Consider the following 20,296-nt stretch of genomic DNA (forward strand, 5'->3'; position numbering starts at 1 on the left):
TAGCCAATAATGTTTCAGATAGTAAAATGTTACTGTCTCATATAATAATATTTTTTTTCATAAAATATTATTCTCAAAATATAAATCGTAAAAGAAAAATTATTTTTTTTTCATAAAAACTTTGATTCTATATACTTTATAAATATGAAACTATTATGAACAATTTTCTTCATTCAAATCCTAAACAAAACAAAATTCAATTCAAGGTCTTTTCTTTTGCAAATATTTTTTTTAGCAAGTAAGTTTTTTTTCTTCATCTTCTTATAATTTCTTATTTGTTCTCTTTTTTTTTATATTTATTTTCTTGCTTTTCCAAAAAATATTAATTTTTTTTGCTTGTTGCCCTTGCATGAATTTTTCTTTTAATTGAAATTGGAGAAAAGAAAAATTTTCATGCATAAGATGAATTTTTTTATTGAAAGAGTTTTTATATATATATATATATATATGTATATATGTTTAAGTAAACAAATAAATTATTTAATTTTAGAAAAAAATTTAAAATAAGAATTATTTATGTTTTAAAAAAATTATCTTGATAAGAAAAAATCTTTTTGAAATAAGAATTTATTTCAAGTCATGATTTATAATTTATAGCATAAAGTAAATTGCAAAAGCAAAAGTGAAAAAAAAGAGGTGAACACAAGAAAGAATAAAGTAAATTGCAAAAGCAAAAGTGAAAAAAAAAAGGGTAAACACAAGGAAGAATTTTTTTTTATTTAATGGACTTTTACCGTCTTTGACAGCAAAGAGAACATTAAAATAACAAAACAAATAAGAGGTGAAGTGATTGAAGTAAATAAAAGCTGGCACATGTCAGCCTTTTGTATCCTCTTTAACCGCAGCTTGTGCTGGTTGTAACCAAAAAGCTGACATGTAGGCTGGCTTTTCTTTAAGGCTCTCTTCACTCCGACTTGTCTACATATAGAAGTTGACATGAAGGGAATAACCAAATTCCCAGCTTTTTAATGATATTCTTCGCATAATTTTCAAAAAACAAAATTTGTTCTGGTGGTTTCTCTTCTTTTTGCCTGTTAAATGTTTCTCTCAAAAGTTACACATGCAAGAAATTTAAAATAAAATAATAATTCTATTTTAAAAACAAACAAAAATATCAAAATAAGCTTTAAGACAAAACATTAATTAAATAAAAAAAAATTTCTTGTTGTGTTTGCTTGTCTTTTACACTTTTACTTTTATAATTTTACTTTTAACTACAAATTATAAATCATGACTTGAAACAAATCTTTGTTTTAAGAAAAAAAATTTTCCTTTAGCTTACCAAGATAGTTTTCTTATGAAACATAAATAATGCTTGTTCTAAGTTCTTCTTTTAAAATCAAACAATTTATTTATTTACTTAAACGTATATATATACATAAAAAAAATTTTAATTAAAAAACCTTATCTCATGTATGAAAATTTTTCTTTTATCATATAAAAAAAATTTCATGTGGAGGGCAACAAGCAAAGAAATTTAATTTTTTGAAAAAACAAGAAAATGCAAATAAAAGAAGAGAGAGACCAAGTAAACAATAAATTATAAGAAGAAGAAGAATAATAATAACTTGCTTAATCAAAAAGATTCACAAAACAACAGATCTTACTCTGAATTTTGTTTTACTTGGAATTTGAATGAAGAAAATTGTTCATAATAAGTTTCATATTTGTAAGGCATATAGAATTAAAATTTTTATGAAAAAAGATTAACTTTCATTTTACGATTTGTACTTTGAGTACTTACTTTATGAAAAATATATTATTACATGATCAATCAAATATTATACAAGATAGTAACATGTTACTACTTGAAGAATCACTGACTAAGGTGTTATTGTCTAAGGCAAGTACAACCCGAGGCATTACTACTGAAAGTATTACTGTACAATACATTGTAGTACAAAATAAAACTTTTATATTCAAAATTAATACATAAGTATTATTTTTAAGAAATAATTCTTATGCAGAAGGCAAAAATGGAGATAGTCGATATTGGTTAATATCTATTCTCTAAAAAATTATTTTACAATATAATATTGTAAAAAGAATAATAAGAACAACCATTACAAGTGAAGCGCTACTTCACGTAGAATAAGTAAAACAAGTGAAGTACTGCCTCACGTAAAACAACTAAAACAAGTTAATACTACTTCATGCAAAACAACTAGAATAAGTGGAGTACTATTTTATGTGGAACAATTAATATTATTAGAATAACCACTTCACATAGATAGTAGTGAAAGCAACCTGAAATAAGTGGCAGTGTTTATGAGTACTTTCATCTTGTGATGTTTCAGAGAGTTTGTCTTGGTGGCTCAGATCTAGAGGTAATTAAAAGGTCTTATTCTTAACCTTTTCTTGAATTACAAGTGTTTCACCCTTTTACCTTATTCTCATGTATCTGTTCATGTACACCTTATTTTATTTTGTATATCTGTTCACATACAGCTTTTTCTCTAAACTTGTTCTCATATAGCTTTCTTATAGACCTCGTCTCTATTACCTTTTACTCGATAACAAGTCTTATTACAATCAGTTACTTCAATAATCACTCACATTATATGCAATAAAATCACCACCTTAATGTCCACATAATGTATTACAATAACGGTTACTCTCATTAAAGCTCTTCATAATAATGTCATTCATTAAGCGCATTAAAGTCTATTCTGAAGTAACTGTCACTTTTGACACTATATATAGAGCTTCACAATTCATTTAGAGGGACTTCTTTTCCTCAGAGAGCTAACACATTCTCTTATAGAGCTTCTCTCTTTAAATTCTCTCTCTAATTCTCTTTTATTTCCTAATTTTCTTCTTATTCTCTTCCACCTGTCATGACATTCAATACTTCAGGAATTGCTCCGATTTTTCTCTGCATCACCTTCGACGTATCCTTTTACTTTTTTGTAACATTTTCTCTCTTTATCACAAGAGCTCCTTTTACAAAAACCAAAGATTTTGGGTTTGATCCCTAGTAGATTCGCTAAAATGTAAAAGGGTTCTTGTAATAGGGAGAAAGGAAACGTTGCAAACAAGTAAAAAGATACACCGGAGGCAGTGGAAAAGAAGATCGGAGTAGTTTTTGAAGTACTGAGTGTCGTGGCAGATAAAAGAGAATTAGAAAGCGAAACTCTAGAGGAGAATGTGTTAGCTCTGGTAGTGGGAAGAAAGTCCACAAATGAGTTGTAAAGGTTTTATTTATAGTGTCAAAAGAAGTGGTTACTCGAGAGGGTTTTAATGTACGTAATGAATGATATTATTAAAAAGAGTTTTAATGTTAGGTAACCATTAATAAGAGTTAATATCGAGTAATGGTTAGAAACTTATTATATGATTGTTGAAGTAATTAAATGTAACAAGACTTGTTATTAATTAGAAGGTAATAGGGAAGAGGTATACGAGAAAAGGCACAAGAGAAAAAATTGTACATGAACAGGTACAAGAGAAGAAGATGTATATGAACAAGTACATAAGAACAAGGTAAAAGGAGGAAATACTTGTACTTCAAGAAAAGGTTAAAAGGAAGACTTATTAACTATCTCCACATATGACCCACCGAACCAAACTCTTCAAAACATCCCAAAATAAAAATAATCCATGAATCTTGTCACTTATTTCAGGTTACTTTCACTGTCATCCGTATAAAGTGATTATTCTGTGTGAAGTAACTATTCTACTTATATTAATTGTTTCACATGGAGTAGTGCTCCATTTATTCTAATTGTTCTTCATGAATTAGCAGTTCACTTGTTTTAATAGCGTTTCATTTGTTTTAGTTATTTTGTGTAGAGTAGTGCTTCATTTATTTTGATTATTCTTTATATAATATTATGTTCTAAATAATTCTTTAAAGAATATGTATTAACCAAAATTAAGTATCTATCAAATCAAAACCGTATTCATTAGTAGTTAAATTCAATAAATAAAAGGAATAAAAAATGTTCCCGAACAGTAGAAACTAAATGGGTGATCAATACCTAATTGAAAGTCATTGTTTTACATAGCTTATTTTAAGATGCTAGACTCAGGCAATTAAGGGGCAGGGGCTAGAGCTCTTTGGACTAATCCAACTCTGATTTTCCAGGGTACATGATAGTTATCCATCACAATTGGGCATTCCAAACTTAAGTGAATACAAGACTATTGTCTTGGAGGAAATAAGAGTGTCTGCCTTGACTAACGGGCCAAGTTTATTAATTTTTGATCCAAAAAAAAGTGCTGATATTTGGGAAAGTGTAAGTGAGTTTAAGGGCGAGGGAGCTTCCTCAGTTCCAGTGTTCCACTAATATGTTTTGAACTGAATTCAATTCATGAGTGGTATGAATGCATTGGCTGTTATTCTAACGGCCAAGCCTGGCTATAGGGGCGAGGAGTGGGAGATCAAGGTGATATACATCGCTTTCTCAGTTGGAAAAAGCAGCTACCAGCTCACTGCTGAGATAGGGGTGGAGTTAAATGGATGCTGCGGGTGTATGTTGCGCTATATCAAGAAGGGCAAGGTTATGCACTGCTCTGTTTTCAGCTCTTACCGATATCTTGCACTGCAGAGGTTTATTTGGTTTTTGTGAAACAGAGTTGAAAAATGGGTGCCAATCTTCCTTGTTTACTCTTACAGTGTTGACATTAAGGTCCTCGTTCATTGTATCTGCTCCCACTGATAAATTTACCAGTCAGAATTTGGATGTATAAGGTTCCAGTATAAATGAAATCACAGCTTTTCAACAATATATATAAATTAAGCCCCATCTCAATTTCATCTTATCTGCATTATATCTAAAGTGTAAATCATGTATAGACCACTTCGAGGTACAAGTTAACAAATAAGTCAACAAAGCAATGACCTTAGTTGAAGAAGAAAGTAATTGCTGTTTTATTTTGATCCCTTACCAGTTAGCTTTCCTTTTCTATATGTTTAGCTTTCTACCACAGAAGATAGGCACCCATGTATTACACCAAAGTTGCAGATCCATAGAATATTATGGACATATAGCCAATTGTTTTTTCAATGGTTCCTCCACTTCTCACCTCTTTTGTTTTTTTTTTTTTTTTGTCTCGTCCTTTATCTCTTTTTGTGCCCCTTATCTTCTAGAAATGAATCACTTTATCTTTTGGCCCACCTGCCTCTTGTAACTTTGATGCTGAAAGAGAACCTGCCTAACTCGCCAACAAAGTTAAGGTTCTTCCTAGGATTGATTCCCAAGTTTAATAGTTTAATTATTCCCATAGTATCTCTGTCATTATTCACTAATTATAATTAAGTAAATCTTGTAATCTATATTTTCGTGTTTTAATTGTGTCATGTGGATATGTAAAATATTAAAGATTATATGAGTAAACACGATAATGATACGTTTAATAACTGTATAACGTAATAAGACATAACTAACACATATATTAAACGCAACACGATATAATTAATAAGTTTTATTATTCAAATTTAAAATTAATCTTGTAAATTTAAAATTAATAGTTTTTATGTCTACTGGGACATTTATAATATCAGACAGTAACGTCTCTAACATTTTCCTTAATTAAGTAACATGAATCTGATAGCTCCTGTGACCACTTGACATGGAGAATCCGAAAACAGTGAAGCAAAGGGATAGATGCTATGCCCAACATAAGAGGTTCTGAAGAAAAATAAGGAAAACGAAAAGTAGAAGAAGTGGTCTGAGACCATACCAATTACTCCAGCAATAATAGATTCTAGACATAGGCAGACGATTTGAGCAGTCCTTATGAGTTATAAAGGCAACTGGTTCTAATAAAGTTAGGGAAATGAAGGAAATAACATTGAGAGGGACACAAAAAATAAAAGGTTCTCGGCAGCTTATTAAAGAACCCTAGCTCTGTGTCTCTGTCGGTAAAAATACTTGGTCTCCGTTTCCAAGTGAGGAATGGTATAGCCAAATATGTAATAAAGCAGTGAGGGCAATGCAAGTATCTTTTTTTTTTCTCCACAAAATGTTATGTATGCAGCATTGTTTGTCCCTTTTTTTCTTTTTCCTATAGTGGAGTCTAGACCCACTAACGAAAGTAGACTAATTAGAAAGCAAAACGGACGTCATTAATACTACTGCCTCTATAGAAGGTAAAGCAAGTGGGCTGAGGTAGGATAGATGGAGTCATAGCAAAAGATAAAAACAGATGTTGGCCTACTTTGCTGCATGTAGAGCCATGCGTCTAAACCTTGACGCCTTGGTGGCAATCCCAAAAATTGTAAACCGACAAAAAGAGCAATTTCAGAGCAATTATCAGCCACTTCACAGTCTTACCAGCGGAACAAGCTGACGCTGAATAGGAAAAAGAAATGAAGAAGAAGAAGAAGAAGAAGAATAGAAGATGAACAAGAAGAAAAAGGCCCTTTTTTGCATTAATTGTTCTGACCACATTGCTTTGTAGTACATGTTTCCTCTACTGTGCCACGGTGCCTGAACTAGTTTTTGATTTTCTTTTCCTGTCTTTCCACAGATAATAAAAAACATAAAATAGTTTACAAAACTAAGAGAAAGTAAAGCACCAAAAGCTACAGCAAAATTCATGAACCCAGAAAAAGCTTTTAGGGTAAAAGCCTCCTTACATATGCATCTCCACATACCTACTTCATATATCAACTTTACAGGGAGGAGCCCCAAGCAAAGGAACCTGTCCTACCACACCCTTCTTCAAGCCCACCCAAACATCACATTTCACATAAACTCCATACTTCCCGGTCCTTATGGCACCAGCCTTCCATCTCAATTTCCCCAACAACACCACCCTCAGCGCCACCACCCCGTAAGCCTCATCTAACATTAGTCCATTCACCACCTCAGCAGACGCCGGCACCGTCTCGCTACCAAGCACCGGAGACAGTGCCACCGTGCTCTTTGTCTCATGGTACAGTGGTGGCAAGTCCACTGGAGGAGTTATCTGTTGGTTTCTGTACGAAACATAAGCTTGCAACTTTTCGTAAAAGATGGAGACTCTCCTGTTGGGGTTTCTTGTAACGATAGTGAACTGCATGGAAGTGGAAATGAAGGGTTGCGAGGTGGCGTTGAGTTCATAGATAGCAGCACTGACAACAGTGAAACGAGGCTTATGGGGACGGTAGACGAGCCAAACTGTCAGGGCTGTGGCTCCTGCTAAGAGGAGGAATATGAAAATACATAAGCAACAGAAGCGGGCTGCGCCTCCTTGGCTGTACCTCGATGGGTTGGATTTAGGAGGGGAACCTAGCTTATCTATGTTCATTTTGGATTTTTGAGGTTGCTGCTCTTGTGTTTGCTCTTGGTCTGCCATGGAAAACCGAATATAAATGTGAGGGAATTTGTACCTTTACTGTATGATGAATGGAAACTGAAAGGGAGATGAGGGTTCCTAGGTGGTGACGGTGGGCCGAGTGGCAATGTGGAAAATAAAAATAGAGGAGAAGAATATGTGTGACAAATGGAACAAAAAAGGAAGGGAAAAGAAGGGAGAGCTGGGTCGATGCTTGCCAAAGTGATATTTCTTTCTTGTGTTTTATTTAGAACAATGTGGGTGCTCTGCTCTTTTCTTTCTCTTGGCCTTTTTTATCTCTTGCTTTTGCTTTCTAACTTATTCGGAGGGAGTGGGAAAACAATGCCATATACCCAGAACAAAAAGAGATGTGAAAAGGAAGCAAATTGGGTAAAGCACTGCCATGAAGCAATTAATAATGCGCATGGGAACAGGTTCAATTTAACTTTTTAGACACTGCACTCCGAATCTTAAACCCCTCTCCAAGACACTTCTTTGTTGAATATATACTTCCTGTTTCCTCTTTTAATTGCTTCACACCTCGTTATCATTAATCATGAATTCATTATAGATCAATTGTAAAATATTCTTTATTTTTTCTCTTATAATTATTGGATTTTATATTATTCTAAACCCCACAAAAGTAGTTAAAAATATGACACATGCCCATGTAATAATTATATTCTATTAGGACACTTATCAACCTTCTAATATTCCTACTGCACTGTTAACACTTATACATCATCAAAAACTACGAAATGTCATGCAATGTTGACTGCCTATATATATATATATGTATGTATATATGCAATCCAATCACTTTCAGATTGTTTTATTTTGATAGAACATACGTTTGATAGAAATGCGAAGCTCATCAGTGGTACGATGGCTCGGCATTAGCTTTAGCCCTTGCGTCAGTAGGACATTACATGATGTCAGCAGTATATTATGCCTTAATTTGTGGATTGATATATATACTTCCTAATGAGGACTAATACCACTATCACGACAGTGATTTCTCATGATTTGTCTCAAATCTCCTTATTCAATGTTAGCAAACGTTTTGGTACTTTGTTCATGTAAAGGATAGAAGAAAATAGGAGAAAGGGAAAAGGTAAATAAAATGTGTAGCTCCAAAGCATTTCCCCCAAGTGATGGAAAAAAACACATTAACCTTCAATTTTTTTTCTTCATGCTTGTAATTTAAAGATGGTAATCTGGGTCCCAAACAAAGGAGCCTTAGTGGGTAAGAGAAGAGAAAGAGATTGAGAAATGAGATCAAGGGATAGGTTCTTTTCTTTGTAATTTATCTTTCTAGATGGTAAGCATAAAGGGTCGGGCAGTGGCCAGCAGCACCACCGACAAATGGATAAGTTCTTACCCCAACTGTATTCGCATGAGAAGAATAGGTGGCTCTTCTTCGGCTTTTCTACATGTTTGGCCCCGATAGGTTCATGCCTCGTCATGCACCAGATCACAAGGCAATTCAACCAGGACCCACGTGCATGTATACACGTCACAGTTCCCTGCTTTTTCCTCCTCCTTCCATGTAAGAAGTCCACCATTTCGCTCCACTCCTTTTCACCATTTTCGTTGAAAATCACTTTCTTCACCTTCTGCGACTTATTTACTTTGTTTCTCCCCTTTCGTTTCTTCCTTTTGCCCCCAGTCTTTCACAATGGAGGCTGCGGCATATGATCCCATCAAACATAAATATCAGAGACCAATGATGCATTGATACTCATAAATACGTTTCCCGAGATTTAGAAATTCAGGATTATCCCTTTCACTACAACTATTTCGACTATTCAACAATCAGAAGATTTGCATTCAAGTACAATTTTTCTTTTATACAAAAAAAAAAATTAATAAAGGCAGCGAATAGTAAGATCACTTTATAGCAAATACAGAATGAGAGCTCTCCTACGCAGTCTAAAAGAGAAACCATTCAGTAGAATAACCAAAGTTGTAAAGAAAAGAGTCAAAGACACCAATACGTACATTACCCTATTGAAGCAAACTTATACAACTAACTAACCTGCCTAAACTACAATAAGTCAGTTGTCCAATGTGCATACAATCATACATAATCTACGATGAAAAAGAACCAAGACTACCTCGCTATAATTACAATGCTAACTCTTTCAGTTGGATGCAAAAACTACTGTCCTCGCCCATTGCTACCAGAGAAGCTTGCAAATATTTCAGCTATGACATGATCCTACTTTTACTTTCAAAAAACTTGTTGAATATGCTTGCAACAGAAAATTGAATAGTTTCATGCTTTGATCAAGAATCGATCTCCAAGTCGGTGGGAAAGGCAGGTTTGTATCGTCATATTTTAGGGCCATCAGCATCACCTACGGGGGTTTCATTCTGCACTTGACGGACAAACTGCCCTCTCACTCGCGGACGCTGCTCTGCTAGTCTTTTCCGGCTCTGATATCGAACCTGCGCAAAAAAGTTACTCATTAAAGAAGTAAACAAGCCTCTATAAACTTGTTACTTTCTGATTTCCTTTTCTCACCATGGCGCAAAACAGGATGTTAACTCATTCTAAAGAGGTTGACAGGGTATGTCTCTGAATCTAAGTTGTTTGGATTTTGAAGCAAATTAAAATTTGAGCTTCTGAACAAAGTTAAAAATACTTGTAGCTACAGCAGAGCATATTTTAAAGAAAGAAAAGACCTATTAGAATAATAATACTTGAGCAAACATAAATGATGGGTTAGATGGCACCAATTTGATAAGATTGGGCAGAGAGAGTGGCTGTTGTGAAGTGACACCAACCCACATTTAGGTGAAAAAATGTACACTGTTGTCTGCATACAACCATATTCCCATATGCAAAGCTTGAGTTTATCCTAAACCAATTACAACCATAATAGTAGTAGTAATAATATACCTTTTTCTCAAAGCATCGATCTTTCCGCTTGAGTCGGAACTTTGTCAAGGCGGCTTCTCTTTGGCTGGAGCGATGAGTATCCATCCCTTTCAATCCATCGTGATTGAAGAAATTGCTATCATTGAAACTCTCTGTGATTGTGCCATTATCAACTGCTGCAACAAAAGTAGCACTAGCACTTGCATCGCTTCTAGTTGAAACACCTCCCTGTGCACTGCTGTTTTCATGATTCACAACACCATTAGATAAACTACTGCAAGCACTCTGGTCAGCAATAGTAGAACTGCACCTTGGTTCCCCAACAGGGTCCTGCTTGTTCTGCTCTTGAACAGTCCGGTCAATAGAACAATTGGTAGCTTCATCAGACCGGTGGTAACCTTGTTCTGAGTCATGAACATCAGGATTAGAGTGCACTGAGGTGCTCACAGGAAAGGAAGAATATTCTCGCTGTCCAGCTGGTTTGGGACTCCATGCAGGGGGTAAACCTGATTGCGCATAATAAATGTGTGGGAAAACATTCTTACATCCAGCATACATATCATCCAACCTCACCCCTGGAACAGGAATCAGCCCAGGTTGGGCACTTGGACATGTTAGTTCAGATTGACCTGTGACTGGATTGGGCAGATTCTCCCAACTATCACTCACTAAAACAACATGAGGTTGAGAAGTACCATTGGTACTTTCCAGGTGCTGTCCAGATTCACTGTCACCCTCCTTCAATGCAGCTCGATTGCCAGCTAGCGTAGGGAAAATGGGCTGTAATGACTTGCTATTGTTATACCTGCAGAAAGAAACTTAGCAATCATCAAAAGACAAGCTACATAACATTTCCAGGAATAGAGACAAGGCACACAGCCATCTTTCTTTCAAATTTCAATGAACTGTTTACAGAGATAATCTGGTCCACCTAGTAAAACACTTGGCACAAACAAATTAAAGAAATGCTCACTCAAGGTCATGACAGGTTAAGTCAGTCCCTAGAAAATTTATATATATTTCACTTGGGATTATTTCCCAATCCTAGAAAAGGAGGTACAAGTTGTCTATATACAGGCAGCAGATTTTAATTGAAATATGATACGGTAATTGCATATATCACTCAATTCAAACCACAACTAGGCAAATTGATAATATTTTTTAATTATGGCCCTTTTATTGGAAATTTCAGGGAGTATTCACTAACCTATGTCACTGTAGCCACCTCTAAATTGCCTCCACCGCCCTCAACGGTATTGTACAAGGATTCACCTTTACCTAATCTCTAATTCTCCAGAAGATGTTTCTATTAAATAGTTGTTCCAAGAAACACTGATTTTCCAGAATAGCAAAAAAAAAAAAACTTTGCCAAAAATAGTAAAACATGGAGAGACAAAAAAAAATATTAAAACAGAAGAGAAAACAACTCTTTCTGTTTCTCCAACAAAGATCAAGTAAACAACAGAATGGCATCTCAATTTAGCCTAATCATCTGTAGATCTCAAGCTCAATTATACAGTAAATAAAAGAAACGAAACAGAAAGTTTACCATGAAAAAGCCGATGCATCAGAATGGTTTAGTGTAGGCCTTTCACTGGTACCTTGGTTCTTAGTGCTACTTAAACAAGATCTTCTTAAGGAAAGCTCCAACTGTGGAGAAAATTCAAACTTGTTTGCACCATCACTTAAAATAGAAAGCCCAAAAGTGCCCTTTGGTCGATTATCAAATGAACCAATCAAGTCAATAGCTCCAGTTGGAGGTCCAACTAATTCATCGTTGCAGCCAACTCTAATCATAACATTCTCATTATCTCTATCACTTTGTAGTCCAACAGCAGTATCATGAGTCATCCCTTTAACAGAAGCAGGGTTTTCTTCCAATCTAGATGCAGTTGATTCACAAGCTACACTGCAATAAGCAACCTCCTTTTGTAATCTATTTGAATTTTCTGAAACAAATAGCTTGTCAGACATCCCTCGTCATAAAGAGGAAAGCAATTTTCTTTCATTTAGCGGAAATCAGAAAAGGAAAATAAAAAAATGTAAAATAGGGTAAAAAGAGATGATAACACACCTTCAGCTTGACCCTCAGCTTGAAGTGACCCTTGACACAATTTGATAACGTTTCCTAGCTGCTCTCCGCCTGTATCACTAAAATTTGAACTCGTACACTTCAGCTGTGAAAGACCCTGCATATTTTGCATGTATGTACTCTCAGCTTCCAAGTAAGGCGTTGTACAAGCGCTCTGCACAAGAGGTGGCAAGACATGCAGTCTCTACGTGAAACTTCATGAAGCCAGCCTAATCTCAAAATGAAATTTTCCTCACACTATAAGTAGCTCACATAGCATTGCATGATGAATACAAGACTTCTCGTAGATTGTGATATCAGTATTGCATGATGAATACAAGACTTCTCGTAGATTGTGATATCAGTATGGCCCCAGATAAAAATGAACAGATCACAACTGATACTTAGCTTGTCATATTGCAAATACCTAATGAGTTTAACTTCCCTTGGCTATGGGACATTCAAAGAACACTACATGTCATGGACATGGATGTTATCAAAGTTTTGCAAAATCGTCAAAACAGCTAGACCATTAGATTACAACTTTAGTGGGCTGATAGCATATAAATAGTGACCTGTGTAGAAGAACCCGCAAGCCCTTATTAAACCTATATCACAAGATAAGAAAATGCTCACTTGGGTATCACTTCCTTCTTTATTTTTCTGTGTTGACGATCCATAATCACTCGATTGATTGCTCTCAGCATTGTTTTCAGCTGTGGCTTCAACTTCATGTTCTGTAGCAGGTAGATTATGAGGAACACGTCCACCACCTAGCTGATAAAAATTAAAGCAAATACAAAAAGTTCAATCCAAGTTAAATGCTTGATTTGAACAGAGAAAAACAGAACCAAACGTTGAGCATACCGAGTGTCTTCTCCAAACATGCTGCCAGAGGTTCCTTAACTCATTCCTCCGAACAGGCTTGATAAGAAAGTCAGCTGCACCTTTTAACATGCACTTCAAAACCATGCTAATTGAATCATGCGATGACATCACTGTTTTAATCACCAAAAGATAAAATTAAACTTTAACATATTAGCATCATATGTAATGAAGGATAATTAAAGTTCAAAAGACAATATTAAAGATGGCAGAGGAACAACAAAGTTAGTAGAAAGTACATACTTATAACAGGAATATTTCTGCAAATATCATGTTCCATGACCAAAGTAAGAAGAGCGAATCCAGATATCGATGGCAGCTCTACTTCAGTCAATATAAGATCAATATTATGCGGTCCACCCTTTAAAGTCTCCCATGCCGTTAAACCATCAGGAACTGCCGCAACTACTAAAAAAAAACAAATGAAAATTAGATACCATAAAAACAGGGGAAATTAAACTAAAAATTTTAATTCGAAAATAATCATAGCATGTAGATCTAGAGATAATGATAATAATACTAATAAAATGCCAAAAAGAAAGGTAAAGAAGAAACCTTTGTAACTGCATTTTCGAAGAAGAGCGGTAATAATCTGACGAGTGGAATCATCGGCTTCAACTAATAAAACTCTGAGAACCATCCGAGGTAAGAACCTTTCCCACCGAACAACCGCCGAAGATCCATCTTTTTCCTCGTTCTTATTCTTTTTCTTCCTCTCCCCCGCCGTCCCTACCTCCATTTCCACTTCCATACCAACTTCACCCATTCTCAAACCCTAATTTCTCAGTAAAAAGAAAAGCAGAGTGAGCTGAAGGAGAAAGAAAGAAAACTATTTATTTTGCAGTGAAATTATCCAAATAACCTCATCCCTAACCAAAAACCTGTAGAAATATCTGAAAAGTGAGAGAAGCAAAAGCCGCCTAAATTTTGATTAGCCAACTTTCGTTCAGGACCGCGAAAACAGCATAAATATCTTCTTCTTCGTGAATAACAAAAGGAAAGAAGAAACGAAGACTTCCCGTTTTCCTCTCTACAAAAAAAAAAAAAACGGGGGAGCGAGTCAGATCAAATCGTGGGCCGCCATTGGCTTCTGGTTGTGAAGATGACGTGGCGCAATACGGGCCACTGTTATTGATTTTTTTGGGGGGGTTGTGTGGGGACGGCACTGCGATGATCTGGTCGTGCTCGTCCACGCTGTTGGGTGGGGCCCGCATTCGGCGGGAAGGGACACGTGTTGGGCCGGTGCGGGATGTTCGAGGGAAGATATTTTTTGGTGACGGCTGCCACGTTGGCATACCAATACCACACTTGGGATCTCATGGTGGGGAAATGCGACACGTGGATCGTTTAAGAGAATCTGGCGTTTGTGGCTTTGAGCTTACTTTTTGGGCGGGAGGGAGGACTTTATTTATCATTTTTCCTGCTCATTGCTTGCTAATGCGACATCTGCCTATCTGCTTTTTCCTTTTTTACTATGGATTTGATTGCTTTTCCTTGATTATAACCATAGTAGCTACAAGTAGGCTACTGATAAGGTGGGCCCTCCTTTCTTGGTTCGCAAGTAGCACTCTTTGTTTTCTTTATATTTGAATGATGATAGAAAGATTGAAATGAAATGTCCACACTGAAAAAAGCAAAAAAAATTGTAGTGTCTAGCTGGGGGATGACCATCTCCTTGAAGTACCATTTTTTTTAGTGAGCTTGGCATTTGCCAAAATAAATATAAAATGACATCCCTTTCTTTAAAAGAATCAATGGAGAATATAATTTGGCAAAGTAAATGTTTTATAGGTGAAGGCATCAATGGATGGTCAGGCAAATGCTTTAATCTGGTTAATATTTGAAGGGACATTTATTTATTTTTTATTTGCTAAAATAGGGAGCTTTATACAATATTAGTTGTTGGGTCCAATCAAAAAACTATAATCGATGGAATCTCTTGCTCCAATTCTCTCATAGACCCATAGCCACTCATACCACTTAGACTTTTATATAATTTTTTAGTGGTAGTGTAATATTACTAATACTAGTATTGCACCACCTTATTTCAACTTTATATTTTATTGATTAGGATTCTTCCCAAGAATGCTCAAATAATTGAGAAAAATATTACTAGTTAGGCCAAAATGCCCCACATTTTCATTTTTCTTAATAAATATTCTAAGATATTTTTCAAAGTTAGTTAAGCTATTATTTGTGATCATATTTTTATAAATATAAGCGCAACAATTAATGTAAATAATTTCATTGTATTAAAAATTAATAATTTTTAAAAATATGGTTAACAAAACCTTTAATACAAAGGAGAGTAAGAACTAATAGATAGTAAAGGATATTAGCAATGACTATGACTACTGGAGCCTGTATTGAGCGGATGATCCATGGCGCGTCTGCCGAGCAGCGTGCGCTGCTATCCATTCGTTTTAACGAGGTACTTTTTCGACTCTCGTGTCTCTCTCTATCATTAACACGCCAGCAACACTGAGACAACTTAGTGCAGAATTTATGTTTCATATCTTCCGCCCTTTGTCCCAATGGCAAGCAATTTCTGTTTAATTAATAAAAAAAAAAAAGAAAAACACGTGGTTGATCATTGTGAGCTCTACAGACACAATTTGACGTAGCATATTTTGGACCGGTCATCAAGATTAGCTCTTTAAATATTACCCATGTGATACCAATAATTCTCGCTTGAATTGATCATGGCTACAAATCATTGGTTCATTATTCAACGCCGACTAATTGTGGAGGACAAAGCAAACGAAAGGCGGAAGATATTAACAAGTGTTTGATGAACAACAGTAAGAAAGCTTGGGCAAAATATACCAGCCGCCCATTTCATTATCTTGGCAGATGGAAACTCTTTTGCTTCCATGGTGAGCTGTCTTTCTCTATGAACAAAAGAAAAAACAAAAAGTTAGTATTTCTAAGATACAAAATGGTTTGGGCAGACAATTTGAAAGGGTAATGTGTTTTGTATGAATTTGTCTACAACTAGTAGGTGTCCCACAGCCTCATGCCTGTCCTTTTCGTTACTTCATTTTTCATATGAAACCTAACAAATGAGGAAAAATTCGAACTAGGAAATGGAGTTACGAAAATGGAAGTTGTCAAAAAGGGTTTTTCAATTAAATTATTAGTTTACATTTTATTTATTTCATAATCTTATCGAATGTCATTAAAAATACCTTACTATTGAATAAAAAATCTTTTCAAAAAACGCTTGTAGATGCTCAAAACAAAGTTGTATCATGAGAGTTGACGAATTTATCTTTTAAAAATGAAGACATACAATTAATAATCTATTTACACTCGAATATTTGATTTATTAGTTCGTGTATAATTTTTTTAAAAAAAATAATAATGTTCGAATCCTCCTTCCATCAAATGTAAAAAGAAAAAAAAACAATTTATGTACTCAATTCATGAATAGATTTATTTTCAAAATAACACTAATGAAAAATCACTTAAATTTATTCATTTATTTTTATTATCTAGAGGAACTAATTAATCGGCTGAATAAACTAGCCATTAGTTAGTTGTGGATTGGAGGGAATGCATCAGGCATGAATGATCAAATGGACAAAGAAATGAAAATATACAATGAAGTGTCAAAAGTGTGAAGCAGGGTTATTCCAGACAGCTAAGTGAGAAGTGGCCGTGTTTAGAAACAAAGCAAGGACTCGAGGGACAACGTGATTCAGTGTGATGTAGATTGTCTTCGTACCTCAGAAAGCGTCTCGGTGCTATCATGAGAGAGACTCTGTCTCAAGTTGTGAAAGTCATGTACTTATTGTGGGGAATACTTTTGAAAACAAGGGACTATTGCAGGGCTCCCTCCGGTCAAGTAGATTTTTATTGCTATAAACCAAACCAAATGGTTTAAGTTCAAGATGCCGCAACCAACTTATTTGCCAAAGTGGGTCTTGTAGTTTGCAACTTTGCATCACAAATTTCTCTGATGAAATAAGCATTTGGATCAAGGAATGACTCAAACTCCAAAACAGTGCGCTTGGCCCGTTTCGAGTCGAGCCTGAGGACCAGGACAAGTAGCTGGACCCAGGAACACATCTAGCCCATACTACTAATTTCAATGGGCAACCATCGCGATTCTTCTGCTTGTAAGTTGTAGCCTATTAATTATGTGTAACTGGTGTCATTATTCATTTCCGGCTGACAGAAACCAGACAACAAAGAAATGCAGCAAGCTCTCTTTAGTTCCTCCAAAACCGTCTCTCGTTCACTCACCTTCCCGCCAAAACCTCCATTTCTCTTCTTCCGTTCCTCCTCCTCATCTCCGGGCCCACCCCACAAGCAACAGCCACCTCGTACTTGCACTTCCGCGATTGGTTCCCCGGCACGAGTTCAAAAACTTATATCCGCCCAGTCCGACCCCCTCCTCGCCAAAGAAATCTTCGACTACGCCTCTAATCAACTCGGTTTTCGCCACTCTTACTCTTCGTTTCTCGTCCTCATTCTCAAACTCGGCCGATCCAAACACTTCTCTCTCGTCGACGACCTTCTCATTCGCCTTAAAACCGACAGGTACCCTGTAACCCCGACTCTGTTTTCTTACCTTATCAAAATCTACGCCGAAGCAAATTTACCCGAAAGGGCTCTCAAAACATTTTACAAGATGCTTGAATTCAACATCAAGCCTTTGCCCAAACACTTAAATCGCATTCTCGAACTGCTTGTTTCTCATCGTAACTTTCTGATGCCTGCCTTTGACCTTTTCAAGAACGCTCACAAACACGGGGTTTTACCCAATACGAAATCTTACAATATTTTAATGGGTGCGTTCTGTATGAATGGGGATTTGAGTGTTGCTTACAAACTGTTCAACAAAATGTTTGAGAGAGATGTTGTGCCGGATGTCGAGTCGTATAGGATATTAATGCAAGGGCTATGTAGGAAGAGTCAAGTGAATACAGCTGTGGATTTGTTGGAAGATATGTTGAATAAAGGGTTCATACCGGACTCGTTGAGTTATACTACCTTGTTGAATAGTTTGTGTAGGAAGAAGAAGCTTAGGGAAGCTTATAAACTTCTTTGTAGAATGAAAGTTAAAGGGTGTAATCCTGATATTGTGCATTATAATACGGTTATATTGGGTTTCTGTAGAGAAGGGAGAGCTCTGGATGCGGTTAAGGTTCTTGAGGATATGCCTTCAAATGGATATTTGCCGAATTTGGTTTCTTATAGGACTTTGATAGGGGGTTTATGTGATCAAGGGATGTTTGATGAGGCTAAAAAGTATATGGAGGAAATGTTGATAAAGGGGTTTTCTCCACATTTTTCGGTTTCTCATACTTTAGTCAAGGGGTTTTGTAATGTTGGTAAGATTGAGGAAGCTATTGGAGTGTTTGGGGAAATGCTGAAGTATGGGGAAGTGCCACATATGGATACTTGGGTATTGATAATTCCTAGGATTTGTGAAGATTATGAAACGGAGAGAATGGGGGAAATTCTAGAAGAGGTTATGAAGGTAGAAATTAAACGAGACACAAGAATAGTAGACGCAGGCACTGGATTGGAGGATTACCTCATTAGGAAAATACGATCTAGATCAAAGAGACCTTGAATAGCATTACAGATACTGCAAATTTTTTTTTTTGAAATTTACAGATACTGCAAATTTAATTGGCTATCTGCCCTCGGAATCTTTGAATTTTCTTAATCCAGGTATGGGCCTGGCTTTCCCATTTCTTAAGTCATATTCTTTGTTTGATTTTTTAAATGATTTGCCCCTATGTATATGAATTTGAACTTTTATAATTCTTTGCACAAGGTTACACTAGGTTGGCTCTAGCTAGATTGACTACATCCTGGATTCAAGGGATGGAGGTGGGTTAAGGATGCCCAGGAATCGATCTAGGAGCAATAATGCTCTAATTTGCTTCACCCTTCAACTTTCAAAAAAAAAAAAAAATTGCTTCACCCTTCAACACCCGAGCCCAGCTACGAGCAAGCTTTCTCTTTAGGATAGATTGTTTTCAACTTCTATTGCTTCTGGTCCATCCCTAGATTAAACCATAGTCCTGCTCCTGAAGTAAATTATCACACTCATTGACTGACCCAATTGGAGGGAATCAATAGATTCCTTGCCGTAAGCAATCCATCCTTCCAAAAACAGCTTACAAATTTCAGTAGTATTGAGGACTGCCGGTGTGCTTATTTCCATTCTCCCCCACCATGGCAAGCATATGTGAAATAAGAACTGTGAAGCTAAGAAGGCATTGAGAGGTCCTCTAGGCCGAACCGTAAAATTAGCTCAGTCTGCTTGCTCACTGCACACGTATACAATCACCTTCCAAATGAAGGTATGGGGATCCCCTTGTGGTTCACAAATTTGAAATGAATGGCCATTTTGGGAGAAAAAAGAGATTTCCATTTAAGCCCAACTCTGGATCAATTGACATTTAAGTTGCCTCCTTCCGGTTCAGCACATTAGAGTTGTACTTGTCCCCATTAGTTTAACATTGGAAAACAGATGCAACATATTTAAAAAGTGAGCGGTGAGCCAGCTGGGCTTCCTTATGGCTTAAACCTGTATTCTCGTGCTGGGAAAAAATCCATCAAACTATCTTTCCGTGTATCTATATCTCCAATATGTGGCGGTGATGGAAATTTTAGCACTGAACTAGACCAAGATTTAAGGGCATTCAATACTTTTCCGGCCTAGTTATATTTTTTTTTTGGCAATTGTTGGTACTAACTTGTTAAAGCAATTCAATATGTTGGCAATAGTAATTAAAAGTCATATTATTGCTTGTAGTTGTTTGATATTGTTATTCGGTGATTGCAGGGTATGTGGAAGATTGGCTGTTCTAGCCACCCATTACGGGAGCCTCTTGAAAAGATGCATTTTGCTCAGTGATTTTTGGATCCATAGAAAAGCCACCAACAGAAGCTTATGGTATTTTTCATTGATAACAGGCGGTTTGATTGAATATAGGTGCATTCTATGACAGTTTTCACAAAGAATTTCCATGGTCCACCTAATTTTTGGCTGGTATCAGGTTTCTTGAAGCTCCAACATTAGAATCAGATTGTTGGTTACTGTTGTGAAAGTTTCTTCAAGCAATTTTAGGTAACCGTTCCCTATTTGCTACCACCAATTGGGCCTAATTCCTGGTGTTCCTTAGGAAAATGGTTCCAACTTCCGCAGTAATTATAATAAAGTATGTTGT

The 20,296-nt window shown here is 36.0% G+C and overlaps 3 protein-coding genes and 1 long non-coding RNA gene across 8 annotated transcripts; 1 reads left to right on the plus strand and 3 right to left on the minus strand.

Moving 5' to 3' along the window:
- LOC18613888 (NDR1/HIN1-like protein 12) lies at positions 6,347 to 7,685 on the minus strand. The gene has a single exon (XM_007051362.2). It carries the CDS (start codon positions 7,282 to 7,284, stop codon positions 6,607 to 6,609), a length of 678 nt encoding a protein of 225 aa, XP_007051424.1. The 5' UTR covers positions 7,285 to 7,685; the 3' UTR covers positions 6,347 to 6,606.
- On the minus strand, positions 9,130 to 14,142 carry LOC18613889 (two-component response regulator-like APRR9). 5 transcript variants are annotated; one of them, XM_018129943.1, is made up of 9 exons: positions 13,985 to 14,142; positions 13,659 to 13,878; positions 13,347 to 13,508; positions 13,086 to 13,216; positions 12,855 to 12,995; positions 12,222 to 12,393; positions 11,697 to 12,096; positions 10,169 to 10,952; positions 9,130 to 9,714 (listed from the first exon to the last, which is right to left on the minus strand). In XM_018129943.1, the coding sequence occupies exons 2-9, from the start codon at positions 13,867 to 13,869 to the stop codon at positions 9,598 to 9,600; spliced, it is 2,118 nt and encodes a 705-aa protein (XP_017985432.1). In that variant the 5' UTR covers positions 13,870 to 13,878; positions 13,985 to 14,142; the 3' UTR covers positions 9,130 to 9,597. The 5 variants fall into 5 exon arrangements, with proteins under 5 accessions (XP_017985432.1, XP_017985431.1, XP_017985434.1 ...); XM_018129942.1 differs by having other exon boundaries at positions 13,347 to 13,511; XM_018129945.1 differs by having other exon boundaries at positions 10,169 to 10,722; positions 10,843 to 10,952; positions 13,347 to 13,511; positions 13,659 to 14,112.
- LOC108662292 lies at positions 15,807 to 16,981 on the minus strand. The gene is made up of 2 exons (XR_001928171.1): positions 16,831 to 16,981; positions 15,807 to 15,994 (listed from the first exon to the last, which is right to left on the minus strand). It is a non-coding gene; the product is annotated as an uncharacterized LOC108662292 (long non-coding RNA).
- On the plus strand, positions 17,247 to 20,205 carry LOC18613890 (pentatricopeptide repeat-containing protein At4g01400, mitochondrial). The gene is made up of 2 exons (XM_007051365.2): positions 17,247 to 18,788; positions 19,912 to 20,205. Exon 1 carries the CDS (start codon positions 17,302 to 17,304, stop codon positions 18,685 to 18,687), a length of 1,386 nt encoding a protein of 461 aa, XP_007051427.2. The 5' UTR covers positions 17,247 to 17,301; the 3' UTR covers positions 18,688 to 18,788; positions 19,912 to 20,205.

Source organism: Theobroma cacao, chromosome 1 (genome assembly GCF_000208745.1).
Source record: "Theobroma cacao cultivar B97-61/B2 chromosome 1, Criollo_cocoa_genome_V2, whole genome shotgun sequence".
Classification (NCBI taxonomy): Eukaryota; Viridiplantae; Streptophyta; class Magnoliopsida; order Malvales; family Malvaceae; genus Theobroma; species Theobroma cacao.